Source organism: Prionailurus viverrinus, chromosome D1 (genome assembly GCF_022837055.1).
Source record: "Prionailurus viverrinus isolate Anna chromosome D1, UM_Priviv_1.0, whole genome shotgun sequence".
Classification (NCBI taxonomy): domain Eukaryota; kingdom Metazoa; phylum Chordata; class Mammalia; order Carnivora; family Felidae; genus Prionailurus; species Prionailurus viverrinus.
The window spans coordinates 85,429,364-85,454,195 of NC_062570.1; the positions used below are offsets into that span (position 1 = coordinate 85,429,364).

Here is a 24,832-nt window from a genome sequence, read left to right on the forward strand (position 1 = left end):
TTGGAAAATACGTTTTTAAAGATGGTTAAAATTTTTATGTTTCTGTGAATCACTTTAAAAGAGTTTAGATCACCAACTCTGTTCATCTCCCTCTTGACTTAATACTATTGTACTGGGTTTTCATTATAGCTTCCTGATTTATTTTTGCCCAGTATATATATTTTTCATTTTTTTAATGTTTATTTATTTTTGAGGGAGAGAGACAGAGTGTGAGTGGGGGAGGAGCAGATAGAGAGGGAGACACAGAATCCAAAGCAGGCTCCAGGCTCTGGGCTGTCAGCAGAGCCCTACGTGGGGCTCGAACCCATGAATTGTGAGATCATGACCTGAGCCGAAGTCGGATGCTTAACTGACTGAGCCACCCAGGCACTCCATATTTTTGTCCAATATATTAAACATTATTGTTTTATGCATCCAGTTTTCTCTAAATTTTCCCATATGTTTATATTTTCTTTGCTAACAATTACTTTTAATACCATGGTCCAGCCTTCTGAGGTTTTCATTCTCACAAAAGAAAATCCTTCAGAAGGTCTCTCAGCAAGAGAGCATCTGTTGGTAGCACACCTTTTTGTGTACCTGAAAATGTTTGTATATAAATCTCATTCTTGAAATACAGTTTTGTAGGGTATAGGATTCTAAAGTAACAATGATTTTCTTTCAGATCCTTGAGCTATTCTCTGTCTTCTGCTTTCTGCTGTTGATTTTAAGAAGTGTATAGTCATTCTAATTATTCTATCTTTGTATTTAATCTGTATTTTCTTTCTGGATAGTGTCAAGGTTTTCACTTTGCCTTTGGTATTTTTCAGTTTCACTACAAAATCCACAGGTCTTTCTGAATGTGAAGATTGGTATCTATTACGAATTCTAGAAAATTGTCAACCATTATATTGAATACTGACTTTTCCCAATTCTCTCAGTTAGCAATTCTGAAATGCCAATAAACATCTCTTATACCTTTGCAATGTATCTTCTTTGTCTATTAAACTTCTCAGTTTTTAACTTCTGCATTTCTCAAAATTTCAATACTTTTATTTTAAAAACATATTAAAATATTTTATTTTCCAAACCAGATAATTTCAACACCTGTAGTCTTGGTGGGTCAGATTCTACATTTGGTTGTTTCTACTGACTTTCAATTATCGTGGTTTATTCACTCATATGTTTAGTCATTTTTTATTGTTGGCTTATGTTCTTTAGAACTATTATCCACGGTAATTTTTTGAAGCCTGGTTTAAAGTCTAGTCTTCCAAATAAGTATTTCCAGTGTTTCTGCCAGACATCTGGTAGTATTATTACATGAGACCCTTTGAACTACATGCTTACCTTGTGATTTTTGGGGTCCAAATCTGATAGACTGTAGACTTGAGTTTATAGATTCTTAGGAGAGATATTTCTCCCACTTCTACCCAGAGCCATGACCCAGAAATCCATGTACTCCTACAATATTTTTGGAGTGTGGGCTTTTCTTTTTCTAGTTCATATCCTGAGAATATTATCTTACAGGGTTTCTACTGGTTTCACGGAAGAGGTCAAAATCCCTTCAATCTCTTCTCCTCCCATTTCCAGACCAGAAAGCCTCTCAAGTAGAATGTTACTTTGAGATGCAAAAGGACCCTGGTAATTTACTAAGACTGAATTTTTTCTCACCACTCTAAAGTGGTAGGATCTGGGAATCAGACTTGATTTCAAGAAAACAAAAAACTACCCTAGGCACTAATCAAAGAAACTATGGCATTTTTCCACACTTTCAGTATGAAGTAGTTGAGTTTTTTTTTTCCCTTGGCTCTCCCATAGCAATGTGAATCAAAGAATCTAAAGAAAACAACAACAAAATAACAAACGACATCTAGTATAAGATGTATAATCTAGTATAATCTAGTATAAATCATGACGAGATAATTTCCCCCAAAGTCATTGAGAGCTACTATACTTTCTTCTGCAGTCTCTCCCAAATTCCAAGTGTGTTAATTGTTTATACAAAGAAAACTTGCACAAAAGTTGTTGCTAACTACATGAAAGTTCTTTGAGGGAACAACGGCACCTAGTTCTAGAGAGCCTAGGGCAAGGCTGTTGGGCACTGCAGCAAAGAAAAGAAAACAAAAAATATAGATTACTTGATTGATTGACAAAGGTGTATCATATAGCCTTTAATTGAGAGGAAACAATATAACACAGAGATAAAGCACATTGACTATGTGTCAGGTCTCCTGGGTTCAAATCCAGACTCAGTTACTTGTTAGAAATGAGATCTTAGGTGAACCTTCTCTAAGTTCAGTTTTTAATCTGTAAAATGGGGGCCGGCTGTGGGAGTGGGGGGAATAACAGTAGCTTTTTTAATGAGGCATTTCTAAGCAAATTTGATTGAAATGATTGTTATGGGAAGGATTATGGGTAGTCAGAAAATCTCTCAAGGAAGCAGTTGCAGAGAAGTGGGCCCTTGACCAAAGCCTTGAAAGATGGTGATTATTTGGATAGTCAGAAAGGAACCTAAGAAACATCTCACACAGATGTATTTGTCTTTCTAATCATAGAGAGGTTAGCGGAGCTCCTAAAGCCACTTTGGATTTCAACTTCCCTCCTGATTCATGGAGAGAACACCAAGTAGTACTTATAGACTCTAGATTCATTGCCTGGGATTAAATCATGGAATCATAGGTCTACCTCACTGATAACTTCTTTTTTTTAAGACTAAACCTCAGATTTTTTTATTTGAAAAGTGGGAGAGGGCTTACTTCACAGGGTTATTGAAATGATTAAATAAAACAACCCATATAAGTAATATATAGAAACTCTTCAATAAGTATTTATTTTAAATTCATTTTTTAATTCTTAGTAATATTACCATTTTCTCCAAATGTTTCCTTCTCAAGTCCTGACTCTCTGGAGTATTGCTGAACTTACATGATCTGCCTTCCTCATCCACCCTTTGCCCTAAGTGGAAGAACACATTTCCTGATTAAAGGGGTACATCCTGTGAAGACTGACTGTGAAGGCAAGTCCACAATAGACAGAGAGACAATGTATTCTTGTTCAGAGCAGCCACCAACAGTGATGACAACAGCCCTCAATGGGCTGGGGTCAAAGATCAGCTGTCCCTCTGTCACTTCATTCTTCTTCTGGCTCCCAATGGAGTTCATTAGGAACTCAATCGCAAGTCTAAAATTCAATCAAAGCCCATCCTCACAGGCCCAAGCGAAGGACACCAAATGAACAAATTCATAAGGCAAAACAAAGCCCTCACTCAATCTTCTGAAGAGTAAGTTTACCACCCCTTTGGTGGTTGTGGAAGCATGGTGCAGCCACCAGCTAGGTGGGAAATGCTGAGGGAAGTTGGTGATTCAAGCCCTGTGGATGGGGGTTGGAGGTTAGCAAGAGGGCTAGATGGAAATACTGGACACCCTCCGGAAATGCCAGAGTGAGGGCCAGCAGTGCTTCTCCAGATGGGCAACCGAGAAAGCTTAAAATGCTGAGTCAAACTAAAAATGGGAAATGTGACCACAGAGGCTGTTTTTGACAAAGCTCTTTTCTTGTCTCAGCCTCATGGGAAGCATGCTCCCTTGGAAACCATTGGAGTAGTCGATGCCTTTCCTGCACTTCTCAAGGCACATGCATGACATTTGCCCTGGATGCAGCTGGAACCCATCCTTTATGGCATAGTTTATTCCTTGATGCCATTGTCTGCTGGGAGATTGCCCAGACCCTGAAAGCGTGCAAGCAATACTTTTCAATTACTGTGCAGTCATTCTGACATGCTGTGTGGCCTTCACCAATTTGCTGCACATTCTGTCTTGATAGTACCCACAAAGTAGGCTTCTTGATAGTGTGGATAAAGTAATTTCTCTATTTTGTTGCCCAGAACTCTTTTTTGTAGGCTCAACTTATCAACGGATCGATGCAGATCAGAATATAGGAGAGAGACCACCTGAGTGGTCTCCAATAGAAGACAATGAGAATTAAATGGAGAAATGTAGATGGGGCCCCTGTAATGTGCCTTGGCTAGCAGAAACTCTGCTCAACAAAGGGAAAGATATGGCTAGATCAGAGAAATCCAGCAATCAGATCAGCATGAATGACTCTGCTAGGTATACCTAATGCCCTTCTTCCCCTTAATGTGGTTGGTTAGTTTTTCTTGGAGAACACTCACATTATGAATGCTAACTATTTCCAAGCATTATGCTCAACACTTTAAATATATGGCCTTACTTTTGGCTTTTGGCTCAAGGTGGCAAAGGTGTAACTGTCTTTAATTGTCCCAAATCCAGGCTCATCCAACACCAGCTGCTTCCACCATGCCTTCTAAGGTCAACCCCAATGAGATAAAAATTATATACCTGAGTTGGACTAGTGGGGAAGTTGGTGCCATGTCTGTCTGGCCCTAAAGATCAGTTCCCTGGGTCTGTCTTGAAAAGAGTTTGGTGATGACATTGCCAAGACAACCAGTAATTGGATGGGTCTGAGGATTATAGTGAAACTGACCATTCAAAACAGGTCTAGATTGAAGTGGGACCTTCTGCTTCTACCCTGATTATCAAAGCCTTCAAGGAACTGCCAAGGGACAGAAAGAAGAAGAAAAACATTAAGCACAGTGGAAACATCACTTTTAATAAGATTATCAACATTGCCTGACAGATGTGACACTGATCTTTAGCCAGAGAACTTTATGGAACTATTAAAGAGATCCTGGAGGCTGCCTAATGTGTGGGATGCAATGTCAATGACCTCCCCCTCATGACACAGAAGATATGAATAGTGGTGCAGTGGAATGCCCAGCTAGTTAAGAACTACAAAGCAAAATATTTCAGTGAAAGATCATTTGATGACCTAAGCAAGTAAATAAATAAATAAATGACCTTATTTAATCCCCATGATAATAACATAAAGTTGATGCAATTTTCTTTCTTTTTCAGATGAAAGAATCAATACTCAGGCTTGAGGAACTTTGGTAGAAGCTGGAATTCAAACACAGGCTTGGGTAAATCTAAGTCCCACGTTTTCAATGACATTGCTGTCAATCTTGGTTTCTAGAAATAGAAAATCTGCCTTCTTCTCTCTGCAGCTTGGAGTGGTTTCTTAGTAGTGAGGATGCCACAAACAGCCTCAGAAAAACAGAGGGTATTTGGTCATTTTTTATAGTTTTGCATACTTAACAATATATAACTTTCTTATTAAATTTCTATAAACCTGTATTGCTTCAAGACAAAATTATTTCTCCCTGTTCTGACCCATCTCATGTATCATTACCAGAAGAGTCTGGTTTAGTTACTTCTCTGCTTGGGAACCTCCTAATACCTCCTAGTGGTCCCCAGGGCCATGGCAACAATTGGATATCCAAAGCTGCCCACACCCTGCTTTTTCAGGCTGACTTCCTGTTGCTGTAGTCCCACCTTGGGGGTTCAACTGTGCTGTGCAGATATCTACAACAATTGGGATTTTAAGCCAGACCATGTCTGTTTTAAATATTTTCTGGGACTGCGCTTATACGAAGTTTGAAAAGTTCTTCTCTCATTCAACTACACCCCAGTTCACTCACCTGAATGAATGAATCTCCCTACACATCTCAGCTCAAGCTCATCTTTCTCCTGAACTGCTCTTTCTGCCAACACTGCCTTTTGATATCTCACGAGTCCTTCAAGGCCTGGTTGAAATGTCCTTGCCTCCATGTCCTTTATGTATTTCCAAAGCTCTTCACTCACAATGCTCTTGTAGAACTCACCACACCAAACCTTGTGGTGTGGTTATTTGGGCCCATCTCATCTTGTCTTTCCCTTGCTTCTGATGTCCTATCCTAGGGTTGAGCAGGTAGAGACCATGTCCATATCTCCATTATACCTGTGTGCTACCGCAGCATCCACTATTATGTTCCAAAGATGCCAGGCACTTAATAAATATGTGCTGATTTGAACTTAACTGATATTGATAATTATCATTTTAGGTAATGGTTTAGGTAAAATGATTGATGAACACCATCTTTAGTTCTTGGAAGATGTTATGGTTTAATTATGTTCCCTGACGGCAAAAAAAGATATGTTGGAATCCTAATCCCCAGTACCTCAGAATGTAACCTTATTTGGATGCAGGTCTTTACAAAACGAACAAAGTTAAAAATCAGGTAATTAGGATGGGCTGTAATCAAAATGACTGTGTCTTTATAAAAAGAAGAAATTTGGACACAAAGATGACACACATAGAAGGAAGATGGCATGTAGTTACAGGGAGAAGATGGTCGTCTACCAGTCAAGGTGGGAGGCTTGGAACAGATCATTCCTTTACAGCTCTCAGAAGGAATGACATCATGATTTTAGACTTCTAACATCTAGAACTGTGACATAATACATTTGTCTTGTTTAAGCCACCCGGTGTATGGTGCTTTGTTATGGAAGCCCTAGAAAGCCAATACAGAAGCCAAGTGTTAATAGGGACCAACAAAAGCATCCTGTGCCTACTATTACAATCCTTGCCTGATTACAGGGGTAAGGCAGGAAGGATCATATTAATTTTCTTCCTGCAAAGGATCTTTATCCAGGCAGGAGGGTTCCAGATTTTGCTTTATTTTATTCTGTTTGTTTCTTTACAGATACCTTTGGGATATTTCTTTCTTCAACTGAAGGTCTATTGAGGGTACTAATGCTGAAATATAACCTGAAATAACTCATGCTTTAGCTTTCTATTTCTCCAGGTCTTCAGATTCCTTAAGCACAATAAGAGTAGCTTTCATTTTTCTTGTATGTGCACTAGCATCCATCTATCCGGGCACATAGTATGTTTGCTGAAATAGCAGTGATTCTCCACTTCTTCTGAATTCCACTGTGTTGTGTCCATCCCTTCTGATCCTTAGCACTCTCTAACTCCTCTTACATCTATGTGTGTGTGCAAGTCTTATCTTTCCCTCTAGACCGTAAATTTCTGAGGTAGAATCCATGCGTGAACAATACCTGGTACTCAGTGATAAATGCCTATTGAATGGACAGATGGATGAATAGATAAAAGGGAGTAGGGGGAGAGCAGTGGCTGGACACCTAATCTTGGAAATAAGAGAGAGGGAAATTTAGTCCAAAAAGGAAAAGGGAGGTGGAGCATCACTCTTTGGCTCCTGTTTTAAATACATGAAGTTGAGGTACACCTGGGGCTCATTTATAATTATTTACAGCTGCAATGTCAGAATTTAATGGACAGAACCTAAAGATATATGAGGAAACCTATGGAATATTCATTTCGGCTGTCACTGACTACTGAGGGCTTCTAAGAAAAGCCATTTAGATTAATAATAATAATAATAGTAATAATAATAGGCAATGTTTATTGATCTCTTGCTATGGGCCAGCCACTATGCTAAGAGTTTTTATACATCATTTCATTTAATCCTCCCAACAACCTTATAAGTTAGATGATATATTTAAAAATATAGATTCATGAGATGGTAAGTGAAACACTCAAGGTTTCAAGGCAGGAAGTAGTGGATTCCACTTGAGTTCGTACTATGCCAGAGCCTAAGCTTATGACCTCGGCTACAAAGACTCATTTATAAAATGTTTTTGCCAGAAGCAGCCAAAGCTTTCGTCCTGTTTGCAAGGTTGTCTTTTGTGACAAAAATTATGAAAAACTTCTGTTGTAGTATGAATGCTGGTTTGTTGTACAATGTATACTGTTTCCTGTGTACCCATCTGTATCTAATTAAAGAAAAATGAGGACATATATTGATAAGGATACCTTGTTGAGGTGGAATACCAAATGTTTCATGTGAAGTTTGGTTCCTCATATCTACTGGTGGTCAAAAAATGTTAACTTAGTTGGATGCATTCGATTTTGCCTGAATAGCCAAGAGTAATTTCTGGATGGCAGCTTTTAGATGCTATTTGCTCCTAGTGGTGATTTAAAGCAAGAGGCCAGGATCATTACCATACTACAGATTGAAATCTGTGGGAATACAGGGAAAGGAGGAGTCACTTTGAATTGTATGTTATAGAGTGTTCGCAAACATGTCAAGTCTTTTAGTTTAGAAGTCAATGCATTCCTTTTTCTTATTTATTCAGCAAATATATATATATATATATATATATATATATATAGAACCCAGTGATTCATCATTTACATATAAAACCTACTTTTTAAATATGAAATTTATTGTCAAATTGGTTTCCATACAACACCCAGTGCTCATCCCAACAGGTGCCCTCCTCAATGCCCATCACCTACTTTCCCCTCCCCCCACCCCCCCATCAACTCTCAGTTTATTCTCAGTTTTTAAGAGTCTCTTATGGTTTGCCTCCTTCCCTCTCTGTAACTGTTTTTTCCCCTTCCCCTCCCCCATGATCTTCTGTTAAGTTTCTCAGGATTCACATAAGAGTGAAAACATTAAAACCTATTTTTAAAACAGTATAGGGGACTCATCGCCAATGCACACATCCAGCTTTCTGTGTGTTGAGATGCCACCTAGTGGACGATGTTGCACACAAAAAGTAAAACTAATACTTCATGAGTTACGATCTAGCATCTCCCTCGTAGAAATTGAGGTCTGAGTGACAATGGGTGACAAATCTTCCTAGCTAGTGAAATCTTTAAATTTAAAAATGTAACATTATATATTCAGCATACATTCAACTTAAAACAGACCAAATTTGGAATTCCCTTTAAACATTCTGTCAAGTAAGATTTAAAAGGAGAATACCAGAAAATATCTGCATCAAAGGGATTGGTTTTGAGCTATCATTGGTGGTAGTGGAAAGAGAAGCTGATGTGAAATAAAAATAGCCTGTTTTTTCCAAGATGATTAAGATTTGGAGTAAATAGAAAAAAAACAGACTTCAGAACTCAAAGCAGATAACAATTTTAAAGATGCATTATGTTTCACAACCTCTTACAGGATTAGGCATCTTTAATGCACCTCTGTGTTCAGTGAGGGCTGATATTCAGATAAGGTTTATTGACTATCTACTATGTGCTGAGCACTAAGCTAGGGACTGAAATAGAATAATGAGCAAAAATGAAGGAAGCAGAGAGATACAACTTCAGAACATTATGGATTTTGCCACTTAATTTTACAGGTAGGATTATGTTCACCCATATTTTCTTTGGCGCAATCTTAACAGAATTGATTGTTCTGGTACTAAAGGCCAACAAAAACTCTGCTAAGATAACTTGAGATCACTGACTTTCCAGAATTCCAGGACTGGTAGGGGAGTCGTTGCATCTTTGGCAATAAACTTGTTAAAGTGGTTTGAGCTTTCCTTTGAATAAAGATCAGATAAATCTTACCGTCTTGCTACCATGGGGCTTTGGGAGAATTATTCGTTCTCACATGGGGTTGGCTGAGCGTTGTTCGCCTTTCATGGAGTGGCCAAATCATTTCCATAAGGCCCAGACATCAAGGAGTTAAAAGAACTTGGGACAATGGAAGAACCACCATCCACCAAATTGAAAATTCAGTGCACACCCTAATTCAGATAATTCCCCAGGATTATGTGAGCAGAGGGGGAGAAGTTAGGGGGCTGAGTTGAACTTCCTGCTCTTCTATCACCTTGGTTGAAGCAATAATTACCATCAACCCTCCCTTGGCTCCCCAAACCTTTCCCTGGAAAACAACATCAGAACTCTCCAGAAATCTAAATCTAAGCAACATGATGATTTGAGTAAAAAAAAGAGTTAGTGAAAGTGTGATACTTCCCACTCTCACCCAGTCTTCCCTAATTTTTGATATACTCTTAGTCTTAGGATCCGGCAGTATAATCTCTAACAGAGATGTTTGTGAATGTATGCATGATGCAAGTGGAATGGACTAGTAATGAGAGCCCTGGTGCTGTGGTTGTCCAACACATTGTTAAAGATTGGTGAAATCTATATAAGAACAAGTCAGAAGAAATGGCCAAAAAGTAAGAGTGTTTAGCTACATTGAGAAGTATAGTGAAGTGGATAGAGCATGAGCTCTGGCCTCAGGCACACTCGCATTACTACCACTTAGTGATGGGGGTTTTGGGTGAGTGACTTAACCTCTCAGAACCTGTTTCTTCATCTCTAAAAGGGGATAATAACAGAACCCTTGAAAGAGCCGTTGTAAAGTTAAATATATAAGTTAAATATTAAGTTATATATTATATAAGTTAAATCTTTTAAGTAAAGTGCTTATCACAATGCCTGGCATATGCTGAGTTATAAATTTAGCTCAGTTATTATTATTATGAGTTTTACAATCATTAATATTTAGCTATATGAGTGACTTCATTTGGATAACGTTTGACTACTGCATTCAGTTCTGGATGACGTATCATAAGAGGCTATGATATGGTAAGTAAGAGGGAATTCAAAGCAGTTTTGATCAGCTGTATCATGAAGTCATTTCCCAAGATCTGTTTGAGAAAGTTACAAATAGGGGAGCATTACATTGAACTTCAACTATTGAAAATCCTGTCATGTGGAAGAAGGGTTATGCTTGTCCCTTGTAGCCCTAGACACAGAACTAATTGGAGTGAATGGAAGTTGAAAATTTATATATTTCAGGTCAATATAAGAAAGAATTTTCTTTAGAATGTGTTGTCTGAGAAGGAGGTAAATTTCCTGTCCGTGGAGATACTTAAATCTGGATGACCAGTTGTCATGGATATTGGCTGTGAGGAAAAGGACTGCATTTCAAACCCTAAGTGATACTCTGTATTAGGTGTTTGTCCAAATCTCCTTCAATCCTGAGATTGTCTCATTCTAGGAGAAAGAAGAGAAAAATAAAAAGTGATAAAGATAAGAGATGGAGGGAGGCAGCCATCTCTGTTTACTTCCTTTTCTCCCTTCCTCCTGGGTGGTGTGGGATTTTGTGATGGCCACTGCTGGCCCCTAAAACACTTCTGTGCAAATTATAAAGTGGAATCCAATGGTATCCACTCTGGGCTGCTGCACTACTACTGTTGCAGGGGATAGTGAAGATGGCAGTGTCTTCATAAAAATTGTAAGAAGGAGCCTGTTCCTCTTAGCTGAGGTGTAAGGAATAAATTTCAGTTCCCACTGCCTTCCCTGCAGTGGATACTCTGCACAATGTATGTGGTGATCTGAGCTTTAACTTTCTGGCCTTTTCTGTGTGTGTGTGTGTGTGTGTGTGTGTAGATTGGTCTCTTCTCAGAGCATTATCACCTGTTCAGCAATCTATTTGGCAAATCTTAGAGAAAGAGAAATTGGAGGCAGAGCCTGGGTATTGCTTTCCCATGCAGATTTACTCAGTGCAGACACTGGTGAGCACTTTTAAATCTTCTTCAGCCCTTAGAACCTGGGAATGTGCCTGAAACAACATGATTGTTATATCATTATATGTAAGAGCATGTGGCTTAAAACAAAGTGAAAATCCTGTGGAATGCATTATAGTACATTAAGGATGGATATTAATGGGTTTTGGCTACCAGCATACATTTTCCTTCTTTTATAACATCCAAATTGCCCTCGTGTCTGGTTAGGGTAGGAGTGTAATTTCAGGGACTGATCTTCTATAGATTCCTCTCACTGACTCTTGTACAGCCAGAGACTGGGCACGTAAACTGAGATTCGCCAAATAGGCATGGTCTCTTCTCTTCAGACCTGGAATTTGGGGCTCGTGACTTGAGACCAAAGAGAATGACAGGAAGTCATTCAACTGCCTGGCTGCCCTGGGTCCATCCAGGGGGTTGATCCAGGGGTTGATCTCCACTCTGCTTTTGGCCTTCTGTTTCTTGGATATTCTATTTCCAAGGCTTGTCCTCTGCCACTCCTTCAATCCTATGATCCTCTTATTACTTTTCTAGTGATCTCCTGGTTGCTTAAATCAATAGTAAATTTGTGTTACGTGCACCCAAGAATTTGAACTGAAATACCAGTATTAAAGTTTAAAATCGCAAACATCTATTAATGATATGAAATGCTTGTGAGTCAAAATCTCCATTGCTAGTGATTATAGTCTTTCCATGCTGGGTTTATGCATCACCTGCTGGTCCAAACACCATTCCTAGAATAACAATAATCATTACGTTGGTTTACATTTGTTGAGCATTAATTGAGTATTAGGCTAAATGGTTCATATACATTACCTCATTTAATTCTTACAACAATGCTTTAAAAATAAGTAATAATATCATACTTATTTTAACAATAAGGAAACTGAGGCTTAGAATAAATTTCCCAAGATCAAGTTAACAAGTGTCAGAGCCAATATTTAAACCCAAGGGTAGGTTACCTTAAGGTAACGCCTTGGATGGAGTGCCTGGATGGCTCAGTTGGTTAAGCATCCGACTCTTGATATCAGCTCAAGTCATGATCTCACAATTCATGAGTTTGAGCCCCACGACGGGCTTTGCACTGACAGCATGAAGCCTGATTGGGATTCAGTCTCTCTCTCTCTGCCCCCTCCCTGCTTGCATTCTCTTTCTCGCTCTGTATATAAGTAAATAAAAAAAAAAACCCTGTGTTTATAATCACTCTGCTATTCTGCCTTACTGACTTACACCTAGGGATATAGGTATACTTGTTCAATATTTCTTCGAATAATGAAATAGTCGTGATAAATCAAATAATGGGAAGTTGAGAAACCCATCTATTTACAGATTATGAACTAGCTTTAGGAAAAGGCTTAAATTCAGCTCATTTACAGAATAGCCATGTCTCAGCTTTTGGTGTCTACGGGTTACCATCAGAACTCCATATTTCCCTCCACTCTTGGTGCATGGGGTAGCCATGATATCTCAGCTGGGTCTTTCCTGCCTGTTAAATATCTACTGGACTGAGCACTCTCCAAGTTCCCAGCAAGTTCATTAGTTACCTGAAAATACCTACCTCATCTGTCATCAACACTCAAATGGCCTGCGGGATTTTTCATTTCCACTCCATTTTCCAAACCCTTTCTAGCATTTACCTCCCACATCTGGAATCAATCCTGACCAGAAGCAAAATGCTGAACGGTTGGGCTCCTCCCAGGGCCGCTTTCCTCCCGAAGGAGTGACAAGAATATGTTGTGTATGAATTAGCCATTCTCTTCTAGAGGAAGCTGCCACAGCAGAGGCAGCTTTCGTGCATTCTAATTTGCTCATATACCCGCTCTGTCTTTACTTGTTTAAGCAAAATATTTAGTTTAACATTTGCAGTCATTAGAGCCTAAAAACACCATATTTTAAAACTAGATTTATTTGAGTTGTAAATTGTGAGAATCCTTTAAAAATACCTCAGCTCATTATCCTTTTATCTGTCTCTGTAGAAAAGATTTGAGACAGAGGCTTAAGAAAACATCTCTGGCTTTCAAGTCTCCTCCCGCTGCCCCCGTCACTGTTTCTGTCTGTCCGATACCTACCCTAGAGAGAAAAAAGACTATCAGTTTGCCAATTACAAGGAATTCAATTTCAAGAGAGACTTAAACATTCGATTTTATGCTACTTTTTTTTTTTCCTTTTCTAGGTAGTTTGAAGGCCAACTTCATCGACTTCTAGAATTGCTTTCAGGGGACAACTTTCAGATCCTTGTGAAGGAACAATAGTTAATTTAGGTTTTTCTTTCTTTTGGGGGAAAGGAGGGTAGGACTGAATAGGAAAGGTGATCTCAGGATACGAAATTCCAGACACCTTTCTTTGGGAATATCTCCATGGAAAAAAAAAGAGATAATAAAAACTGATTCCTGACAGCCTCTAAGAAAATGTGTGTATATAGATGAAAGAAGTCAATCTCCTGATTAGGTAAATTGCATTATTTTAGTAATACAGCACATTTGTCCTTAATTTCAAATAACCAAAAGATTTTTGTTTTGCAGTGCTAGAGGAAATAACAATAAGAAAAATCCAAGATGTAGCCCTCAGCACCTGCAGGAAGATTATCTATGCTGATGAAGTGAAATATTACTATGGCTAATAGAAAGTTACAAAACAGAAGACAGACAATAACGAGAGGCAATCAGGAAGCGAGAATGGCAGTTTTTTTTTTTTTTTTTACAAGAGTCCATGATTTAAGATAGTGAATCTAGGCATTTTGTTCTGCTTTCTTTAAGGTCAACAATTGAACCATGAAGAGATTTTTAAACAGACTCGGTTGTAAACGATTTTGAAGTGTCTACCCTATGCCAATCACCGTGCTAAGTGCCTGGCATCCACTGTGCAGCCTAGCACATATACTAGGCACTGTGGGGAATGCAAATGACCCACCAGACCTTTTCCACTCAACTGGGCAATGCAATGGCAAAACTCCTGAGAAAGCAAATCCAACCTCCGGATTGAGGGAACAAAAACAATGTGAACAGTGAGCTCTTTGAAAAGAAAACTGCTTCCCTATGGTAGAAAATAACGGGGAAGGGGGCCCATGCAGGGAGCCCAGCAAGCAGGGAAGGTGGGCCCTAGGGAGTGTGATATTACACAGGAACATAATGGGGTTGACTGCATACTTGTCTAATTACTGGAGCTATTAAAATCTCTATAATTTAGATTCAGGCAAAAAAAAAAGGGGGGGGGGCTTGTATAAACGCACACATGCTCCTGATTGAGTTTTATGAATCCACCCCTCTTGATTCTAAAAGGATACCATCCTGCTGTGTACATGTGGCTGCTAGACCTGAGTGACCTTCTCCCCCAGGCCTGCCCCTGCCCCCAGACTAGGGTACTCTGTTACTGTAATAAGCAGTTAGGTTAGATAAGGCGACGGGTGATGGGATCATCTATGTTGAAGTCAAATTATAATGCTTCGGTCAACGGATTTAATCTAAACCAAATGCTTTGGGATTCTGTAAGCTCAGGGAACAGAGGAAAATATAAGCTTTATATTTACCCAAGTTCAAACAAAGAGCAGACAGACAGATTCCAGAAGCTCAGAGAGTGGTAGCAAAAAGTATGTGCATCTCCTAAGTTCAATCAAAGGAATAGTAGGATATACTTTGTATTCACTTCTTTTTTTTCTCTCTTTCCTGTGTATTTTTTCTCTTGACACAAAGGAGGGTTATCTGTTTCATGCCTAACTGAGATTGATCAAACAAATACTTAGTACATAATGGGTGCTCAATAAATAAATACTTCTAGAATGAATGAATGGACAATGGTTAGTATAGAGGTTTAGTGTCCTGGCTTTTAGTGTGAGGCTTCACTCTGCCCTTTCTTAGCTGTAAGACCCCAGGCAGTTTACTTAACATTAGTGTCTCAGTTTCCAGATCTACAAAATGGAGCTAATAATACTTGTTGAGGACTAAACAGGTTAATGAATGTAAAGAATCGACATAGTGTCTGATACGTAGAAGGTAGTTTCCTACCTAACATTTATTGCCTCTAGCACCTGTGCTCCTGCCTACTGGGCAACACTTTCCCTCCTGACAACCCTGGTGGTGATGGTGGAGGTGATGGCAATTTCCTGAGGCCCTGAGAGATAAATTCAATAACATTTCAGAAAGCATCTCAAAATTTGTTACACTTTGCCTCTGTCAGAAGCCAGCATACCTAAAAGTTGAGAGTCTTCTGTTGAATCAGATAATATTTTCTAGTTTATATTCAGGACACAGAGAGGCTAGGTGAATTTCTCAAGATCACACAGCTTGATGAGTATAGCTGAGATGATTCCTTGTTTACTAACTCCAAGTCTACTGCTCTCTTCCCCAAACTGTTTAAAAGAGTGCTTCCTAAAGTAGCAAATTACAGTTATTATCCTCTGCATGTGATATTTTTTATATCACCATTCACTTATTCATTCCCATAACAAATATGTTTTGACAACTATATGCATTTAAATATCAATTTGTCTAGCTACTTCCTATCCCTATAAAATCAGTGTTCTTTCTTTTGTAACACTTATCGCTAGTTGTTATCTTACCTATTTTTTGTCTCCCTTTTTTTTGACTGTGTGCCTTCACTAGGCCAGTAAAGTCCATGAGAGCTAAGACTCTTTCTCATTCAGCAATATAGCTGCAGCCCCAAAAACAGTGCTAGCATATCCCAGAAATTCCATATGTTACCTCAACAAATGATATAAATTTCCTCTAGATTTGGGGTATTCATTGATTCTTAAATTCTCGAGTGAACCACAATCATATAAAAGTATGTGATTAGCACCTCTTTAAAATAATTTTGCCAACTTTCAACTGAAGGATCTGCTTCCCCCTTCTCTATTGAGGATCAGAGGGTCCCTTCTCCCCAACTTACATAAATGTCATGTAACCCCTCCCCTACTGGCTACCAGGCAGGTCTGAGCTATCTTGGGTTGTGCACATGAATTAAAGAAAGCTCATAATTTTGATGCATTAGGGCCCAGGGCATGTTGGTCTCTCGTTTCTAGCATCTGAACACTTGCCTTCTTCATTTCACCATTAAGATTCTATAAAATAATAATACCTGAATTTGAATTCTATGTCTGTAATCTCCTTTCTTTCCTCTATAATAGTACAATGGTACATAACTTCTTTTATATCTACATGAGATCATATGCCTAATTTGAAGATTATTCTTTTCTTTAGGAAAAATGATTTTTCCATGCTTTATCTCATCTGATGTTAAAAACAACTTTTGGTGGGTTGAAGGAAATATTAGTATTCTCATTTCACAGTTGAGAAAAAAGGTATGTCCCATGGGTGGTAAGAGGCACAGCCAGGGTTGAAACACGGCTTCTCATTTGATATTTAACAAAGATTTAATGAGCACCTACTGTGTTCCAGGCACCATGCTGGGCTCTGGCAACAAAGCAGAGAACAGACAGAGCAGCTCTGGAGGCATCTTGGGCTCCTAAATCCAGCCCCTTTCTAATCTGAGAACTCTAGCCAAGGACAGAGACATTAAATCATAATCCAATAGATTTTTCATATAAAAATGCAACAGTATTAAGGTGGCTTCTAAACAAATACCTCAAAGAGAATTAAAAGGCATTTTAACATCATTTCTGACAGAGTACAGTTAGTTTTGACGTGATCAACTGAAGTATAGTCGTGACATGCCTCGGAATAAAACGATCAGAAAGTTATCTGCATCTTTGGAAACATCACTCTCTTATGCACAAGTGCATTAAAAGTACAGACAGCTGGAAGTTCCAATCCAGGGTGCTCTGTTTCTCTGCAGCCAGGGAGCAGTGATTTCCAGGCAGGCTCCAGACATCCAAGGCCACTCCTCTGCAGAGTTTCCACTATTGGAGGTGCTGGCTGCTGGGCCTGTCAGCATTCCCTATTATTCTCCTGACAGACAAAAGAGAAACAGCATGTATTCCCTTCTGCCTCTAAGAGTAGCAAGTAAAATGGTTTTGAGATTGTAAGAAATGTCGACTTAATTAGCTTTTTTTCTTCCAGGTAATAAGTGTTTTCTCCAAGGAATGCCCCAAATTAACAACACTGTTTGAAGTTTATATTTCCTTCTCTTTTCCCCTTTAAGATTCATAGATGCAAAATTTATACTCAGAGATGATAAAAAAATCCTCGTGGTTTATTGTTTTTGAATATAACAAGAGAACATTACCACAGTGAAGCTTAGAATCTGTTTCATCTGACATATGTTTTGAAATCTTCCGTTGAGAGGTATAGATCCTAGGTCCCCTAAACATTATAAATTATGGAAATCAGAAATATCTTCCCTGGGGCACCTGGGTGGCTCAGTCAGTTAAGCGTCCGACTTCGGCTCAGGTCATGATCTCGTGGTTTGTGAGTTCAAGCCCTGCATCCAGCTCTATGCTGACACCTCCTTGCTTTGGATTCTGTCTCCCTCTCCCTGTCCCTCCCCACTCACGCTCTCTCTCTCTCAAAAATAGACATTAAAAAATTTTTTTAAAAAGAAATATCTTCCCTTATATCAGAAGTTCTTTACAGATGTTCTTCAGGTTGGTCTGTGAACTCTGTGAAATGATACGAAAAAAAAAAGCTTATTTTTTTGTATGTGCACTTTGTAAGTTTATGGTTTTTCAAGATTCTCTAAGGTAGCATATGAACCAAAACAGTTTGAGAATTCCTTTACAAAGTCTGTTGAGGTTTTAAATGTTGTCAATTCATATAGAAGTAATTTCACTTCATTTTTAGATTTTTTTTTAAACTTGGCATCTTAAACCAAAATGTATAATCATTAAAGATAATTTTTTAAGAATATAAGATGCCTAGTTTACACAATCACATTTATTTCATTTGCACAATTTTGAGAAGCATTTCTTGTCTCTGAAGAGCAGAAAGGACTATTCAACTATAACTCGATTTAATTTGACTCTGAGCATGTAGCTCCTGAACAGCTGACTGAAATGAAAATCTATAAAGCAGATCCTCTGTTCCCACTGTCCTGTTGTAATTTCAGTTTGTGGTCTAGCACAAGAGTGGAAGAGAGCTGAATCTCAACTGCCCATTATGTTGCTCTGGCAGTGGGACTGCTGCGCATTATCACTGAGCCCTTATGGGTACAGCCCTGTCCCAAGTCAATAAAAACAAGGGTCCCTGCCCTCCAGGCACTTGCCGTCCAGTTGGGGAGACAAAATATGTGTTCAATATATATGCAACTTTTTCCAACAGGCCACTCTACAGACTGGAAAAACTAGACAATATATGCAAGATTTCACTGGAATATGAAGTCTCTATGGTTAATGCTGCCTTTGATTATATGTCTTCTTACTAATTTATAGATAGCTTGTAGCTGATTTATCAGTGTTGGTAATTTTTCAAAATCAGTCTATGAGAAATCAAGTTATTTTAAAAGATAAATTTTAGGACTAAATTTTTAAATGAATCACACAGATTTCTTTTATAAAAGGGGATTTTCCTAAATTTGAGTCTTCAGCAATCTGAATAATTGGTCTTTCTATCAGTCTTCTGATTACAGGTAGGTGAAGGAAGTTTTCTTTCCTATAAGACAGAAAAAAGAGAGAGAAATATATATATATATATATATATATACATGAATGCACACATAAGCTTATTTATACATACACATATACATGAAGTTCAGTAGAAGTTGCTATTTTGAAAATATTTATCAGAATAGGTGCATTAAAACTTGATAAGGTTTGTAAAATTTATAGAGGCATTCCCTTCAAGGCCTGATGTGAGTTATGAAATCTAATTTTGTTTTCATAGCTCTGTGATAAAATTTTATCAATGTTATAAAAAGGGGTCTTTACTAAGACTGACCGGAAATCTGAACTATCTGGCCAGGCAATAAAAACACATTCCTTAGCTGCAAAGTGTCAGACAAGCAAGGTGTAACTGAAATTGATCGATAAGTCTTCCTTTTACAGTTGAGTGCATTCACTTTACCTCATAGGATAATAGTTTTTTTTAATGGTTTTTCCATTAATATCAGACTTCAGTGTTAGTAAGAAACAAGAAAGACATAAAAGGGAGAGAGACATGCCATCAAGAAAGAATGCTGTGGTCTTTAATGGTAGAGCACTTGAGCTCAGAGGAAGTGCTTGTGTGGGTGAGGGGTGGAACATTTGTTTCTGACTGATATGGGTTGAATTGTGTCCCCCCCCTCCAAAAAAAAATTCATATATCAAAGTCCTAGCCCTCAGTATCTCAGAATGTGTTCTTATTTGGAAATAGGGTCTTTGCAGATGTAATTAGTTAAGATGAGGTCATACTGGAGTAGGGTGGGCCCCTAACCCAATAAGACTGGTGTCTTCATAAAAGGGGGACATTTGGACAAGGATAGGCACACAGGGAGAATGTCATGTAAACAGGAAGGCAGAGATTGGGGTGATGATTCTACTCAAGGAACACCTAAGATTGCTTGGAAGCCACCAGGTGCTGGGACAGAGGTATGGAACAGATCATTCCCTTGTACTCTAGAGAAGGAACCAAACCTGCTGCCAACTTGATCTTGGACTTCTAGCTTCTAAAACTGTGAGACAATAAATTTCTGTTGTTTAAATCACCCAGCTTGTGGTACTTTGCTACAGCAGCCTTAGCAACTAATACATAAGTGAAAACTGCCATTGGGGTAGAGAGGTGAGACTCGAGATGATTTGCTATGTCCTGAAGAGTAGGTGAGGGCTGCGCCCATGCATATGGCAGTGCCCCGCCTACCTTGGGTCAGGCATCCAAGTGTAGCTTACTTTGCCTAACTTAGTTGCCATCAGGGAAATCTCCCAAACAGGCAATGACTAAACCACAGAATTACCCATTGAAGGCATCCAGTGAACTCAGTTTCATAATTACTAATGCCAGTAACCTGCAATTTCTACAGGCTTTGAGGTTAGGCAAATCCAGGTCCAAATCCCAGTTCTGCCACTTATTGGCTGGTGGCTTTTTTGTTATTTATTATTATCATTATTTTAAAATTTTAATTCAAATATAGTTAACATACAATGTTATATTAGTTTCGGGTGTACAATATAGTGATTCAACAATTCCATACATCACCAGTGCTCATCACAAGTGCACTCTTTAATTCCCATCACCTATATCACCTACCACCCCCACCTGCTTTGGACAAGGTATTTCGTCTCTCATAAGCTCAGCTTCCTCATTTGTATAATTCAAAAGTAGAAGTAGAGAAAATATCTACTTCCAAGAGTGGTCATGAGTATGGAGTTAAACAGATGACAACAACAGTGTACCAACATGGTACCTGGCATGTGTAGACATTCTGCCAGCATTAGTACCCTTCCCCTTCAACATTTATGATCTTATTGATCTGTATACCAAAAGACTTGTCCAACCGTGCAGGAGGCAAGACTCAATTCAGACCTTTGATACCAAGTCCAAAAATCTTTCCCCAGAAGGAACCATCTCCAGTCCTTGGCCACCACTAAGCTGTGCCGTGGCCTCCCTCTGTTGCTCTAGTGAAATTTGGATTGGGCTTCTGAGGGTGACGATGATCTGGATGCAGGTCCTAGTGAACACCTGTAACAAGCCTTATCGAGGAGATGGATAGGTTTCCTGGGTCAGCTAGAATTCTAGCTGTTATAGCTCTTGTTGTATCTCACTACGGAATCAGAATCAGACTTTAAAAGCTGAGTGGAACTGTAGAGATACAAGAGTCTACTTTCCTCATTTTATAGAAGAGGAAGCAGCAGTTCAGACGGACCTTCAGCCAGTTAGCATGGAATTGAATGGCCTAATGTTCTTTCCATTCTATTATGTTCCCAGTAATCACAGTGTTAGCCCAGGAATGGAAGGACCAGAATCGATCCAAGGCAATGTAAAATATTCTCAGAGTAAACCTTTGCCATTGAAGAGAAATGTGTCTTCAGTGGAATCAAGGTCTTTCCTAGCTCAATCATGCTTAGACCAAACAAGGTGAAAGTAGATTTCAAAATGGTGCTGCAACTGCCATTTAGTAAAGGGGTGGGGACCCGTCAGTGCTTTTTAGTACCTACTCTGGAGGAAACGAAGTTTGCTCATCTCAGCCCCAGCACCTAGCGGCCCCTGAGGGAGCCCATGGCTGTTTCAGAGCAAGCAGAGGAGGTGAGGAGTAGTGACCCTTGTTTGGAAATCTCCTAAGTTGGCTGACTCCCATTTACATGCTGTTTCTGGCAACAGAGATCAGTCTGGGTCACTTCTATGTCACTGAGTAAATATGCTGGAAATTATTACTATTTCAGACAAATGTTTAACTATTCTCAGATTATCTATGACACCACAGGCCAAAGTCACAGCAATCTAACCTGGGAGTGAGTTTACTTTACTTTGTGATTTATGGAATGAGAATTCTAGGCGCTCTATGGGACTAATTTAATACGAAACATTCAGATGTCTGTCTTATAATGCCATTCATCTTTCCTTAGCCTGCCTGCACCAGGGGGCATGTGGTTCAGAGAGCAGGCTCTCCCTTCTCAGCCACAAATCATCACACTTGTGAAAGGGGGTGACGGGTCTTCTCTTCCAAGTCAGTCTGCCTGTGGCAAAGGCAGCTGAGCAGTTAAGGATGCATTTGGGCACTGATGACAGAAGAGTGTTTTCTATTCCACCAGACTTTAGGAGCGTTTTGAAAGTTACGGCTGGCAAAGAAGGGATGATGATCAACCTTGCTTTGGTTTGTCTTAAGATTAAGGAAATTGAGTCAAGCTATACTGTCTTATCAACAAGTACAAGATTTGCTTTATAAGAAGTTTATGTGATATTTTATGGATTGATGTGGCAATGCATGTCTTGGCTCAGGCTGCTACAACTAAGTATCATAGGCTTATAAACAATAGAAATTTATTTCTCACATGTCTGGAGCCAGGATGTGTGAGATCAGAGTGCCAACATGGTCACATTCTGGTGAGAGCCCTCTTCTGGGTTGTAGACTACGGACTTCTCATTTTATCCTCATAGGACAGAGAGCAGAGCAGATGAAGGAAACTCTTCTGTGACTTTTACAAGGGCACAAATTCCATTCATGAGGGCTCCCTCCTTATGACTTCATCTGCTCTTAATTACCTCCTAATACCATCATATTGGGGCACGGGATTTCAACTCATGAACTTTGCGGGGGGCACTCAGTCCAAAGCAGTGCATATGAGAAGAAAGTTCTACAAAAAGTCAAACTCCGCTTCAACGTGTATATTAAAAATCATGTTTTTGGGGCATCTGGATGGCTCAGTTGGTTAAGCGTCTAACTTCGGCTCATGTCATGATCTCATGGTTCAGGAGTTCGAGCCCCACGTTGGGCTCTGTGCTGAGCGTTCAGAGACTAGAGCCTGTTTCAGATTCTGTGTCTCCTTCTCTCTCTCTGCCCCTCCCCCACTCACACTCTGTCTCTCTCTCAAAAAGAAATAAACTTTAAGATTTTTTTTTAAAAAGCAGGTTTTTAACCAATCGATTACTCTAAATCTTACATTCATTCAACAAATATTCTTTAATGCCTGCTGTATAGCAGGGGATATTCAGGCTCTGGGAACACAGATGTGAACAAGCCTGGCTTACTTTCAAGGAGCTTAGAAACCAGTGGGAGAAAAAATACATCAACAGTAATAAGTGATAAGCAAAGGGGGCAGAAGGAGCACATGGAAGGAAGTTTCTAATAGAGATGGGTGTGGGGAGTGATAAAGAATGATTCCCCAAAAAAGCTGTAGGAGGAGAATGGACAAAGGTATGGAAGTAAGAGGAAAGACATAATTTGGGGGCAACTGAGGGAATGTTTAGGAGGAGTCGGGTGCAGATCTCCGTGAGCAAAGAGTGAGAAAACAGAGGCTGCAGGGTGAGTTGGACATAATATTCCCAAGGGCAATGAGTACCTTGGGGAGGAGTGTGCTCTTTACTTTCATGATTAGGGTGGGGGGGGGTGGCAGGTGGAAATTTTAAGGTTTTAAGCAAGAGAGTAACATGATATGATTTTCATTTTCGAAAGATCATTCTAGCTATGACATGGATAAAGAATTGGAGAGGAGGGGGTTGCCTAGGTGGCTCAGTCAGTTAAGCATCCAACTCTTGATTTCAGCTCAGGCTATGATCTCAAGGTTCATAAGCTCGAACCCCACATCAGGCTCTGCACTGACAGTGTGGAGTCTGCTTGGGATTCTTTCTCTCTCTCTCTCTCTCTCTCTCTCTCTTTTGCTCTCAAAATAAATAAATAAACTTAAAAAAAAAGAATTGGAGAGGAGGAAGGCTGGGGCTGTACAATGACTGGTTAAAAAATCATCATGGGGCGCCTGGGTGGCGCAGTCGGTTAAGCGTCTGACTTCAGCCAGGTCACGATCTCACAGTCCGTGAGTTTGAGCCCCGCGTCGGGCTCTGGGCTGATGGCTCAGAGCCTGGAGCCTGTTTCCGATTCTGTGTCTCCCTCTCTCTCTGCCCCTCCCCATTCATGCTCTGTCTCTCTCTGTCCCAAAAATAAATAAATGTTGAAAAAAAATTAAAAAAAATCATCAGGATTATCCATGTGAGCAATGCAGTGGCCTAAAGTAAAATAATGTAAGTAAGCAACTTCGAAAGACTTAAAAATCCCACAAATGAATCACTTTTCCCTTCATAACAACACTTGGAAATTGGTGTAATGAAAATTGTCCTTTGTTGTTGAGTCATTCATTTCCTGAGCAAAGACCTGGAGTGCAGGGTCCTGGAGTACTGTTACGTGCAGCTGCTGCCTTCTGCCTCATGGCTGGTGAGAGCTCCTCTCTCCAAAGCCTCTTAAATACACAGCTTTAGCTCCATATAGAGTTTGGCCCATATCAACTTTTTCATGGGAACTAGGCATTATCTAGCAGATAATACTACTCCATGGGTGTCCTGGAGCACAACAAGGATTTATGACTCAAACACAGCAGACCCCTGTCAAGCCCACTAAGCAGAACTCACATTTCAACACTGAGAACGTTGCTAGCCAGGTTCGCCTTGCAGAGTGGAGAGAGGGATAATAATAAAATAATAATATAATAATATAAATAATAATATAAATAATATAAATAATAAAATAAATAATATAATATATATTATATATATTGTATATATTGTATTATATATAATATAATAAATAATAAATAATAAAATAATAATATAATAATATAAATAATAATATAAATAATATAAATAATAAAAATTAAAATCCACAGTGGAATTCAGCCTATCAAAATGATTTCATGAAACAAGAGGCAAGGCAAGGTCTGATAAGGGTTTGGCTTTCTGAATTGATTTGGAAAAATTGCCTGGATGCCCAAGTGCCTTGAGTTTTGGGTGCCAGGGTATCCTGGCAAGATCCACTCCCTCAAACAGACTTGATTGTATTCATAAGTGTAACTTGTGAGTCCAGCTGGTATCCATCCTGATACTGTAACTGAAGTCACAGATTCCAACCTCAAGTTTGTGTTGCCTGTATAGCAAAGATCACCCTGTCAAAGGCCAATGTTGAGGAGGCACCCAAGGGAAAGCCTCTCAATGACTAAAGAGAAATAGTGACAGCCTAGATAATTCCATTGCTAATTTCATCCCTCAGTGGTGAAGAGAGAAAAGGAGCATAACAATGGCAGAACTATGGTCGATACTGAAAATGCC

The 24,832-nt window shown here is 39.3% G+C and overlaps 1 protein-coding gene and 2 long non-coding RNA genes across 5 annotated transcripts in view; 1 reads left to right on the forward strand and 2 right to left on the reverse strand.

Moving 5' to 3' along the window:
• The first annotated feature begins 706 nt into the window (after window positions 1-706).
• On the forward strand, window positions 707-4,686 carry LOC125147065 (uncharacterized). 2 transcript variants are annotated; one of them, XR_007144994.1, is made up of 3 exons: window positions 707-717; window positions 3,012-3,020; window positions 4,489-4,686. It is a non-coding gene; the product is annotated as an uncharacterized LOC125147065 (long non-coding RNA). The 2 variants fall into 2 exon arrangements; XR_007144996.1 differs by having other exon boundaries at window positions 4,535-4,686.
• On the reverse strand, window positions 4,527-16,949 carry LOC125147064 (uncharacterized). Its single transcript, XR_007144993.1, has 3 exons — window positions 16,937-16,949; window positions 8,148-8,153; window positions 4,527-4,637 (listed from the first exon to the last, which is right to left on the reverse strand). It is a non-coding gene; the product is annotated as an uncharacterized LOC125147064 (long non-coding RNA).
• A 1,742-nt stretch (window positions 16,950-18,691) lies between these two features.
• Window positions 18,692-24,832, reverse strand: part of DCDC1 (doublecortin domain containing 1) — a 491,420-nt gene continuing 485,279 nt past the window's right edge. For both annotated transcript variants that reach the window (XM_047878425.1, XM_047878424.1), the window contains exon 40: window positions 18,692-18,760. In XM_047878425.1, coding sequence (XP_047734381.1) covers window positions 18,692-18,760 — 69 coding nt within the window. The remainder of the gene's footprint in view (window positions 18,761-24,832) is intronic.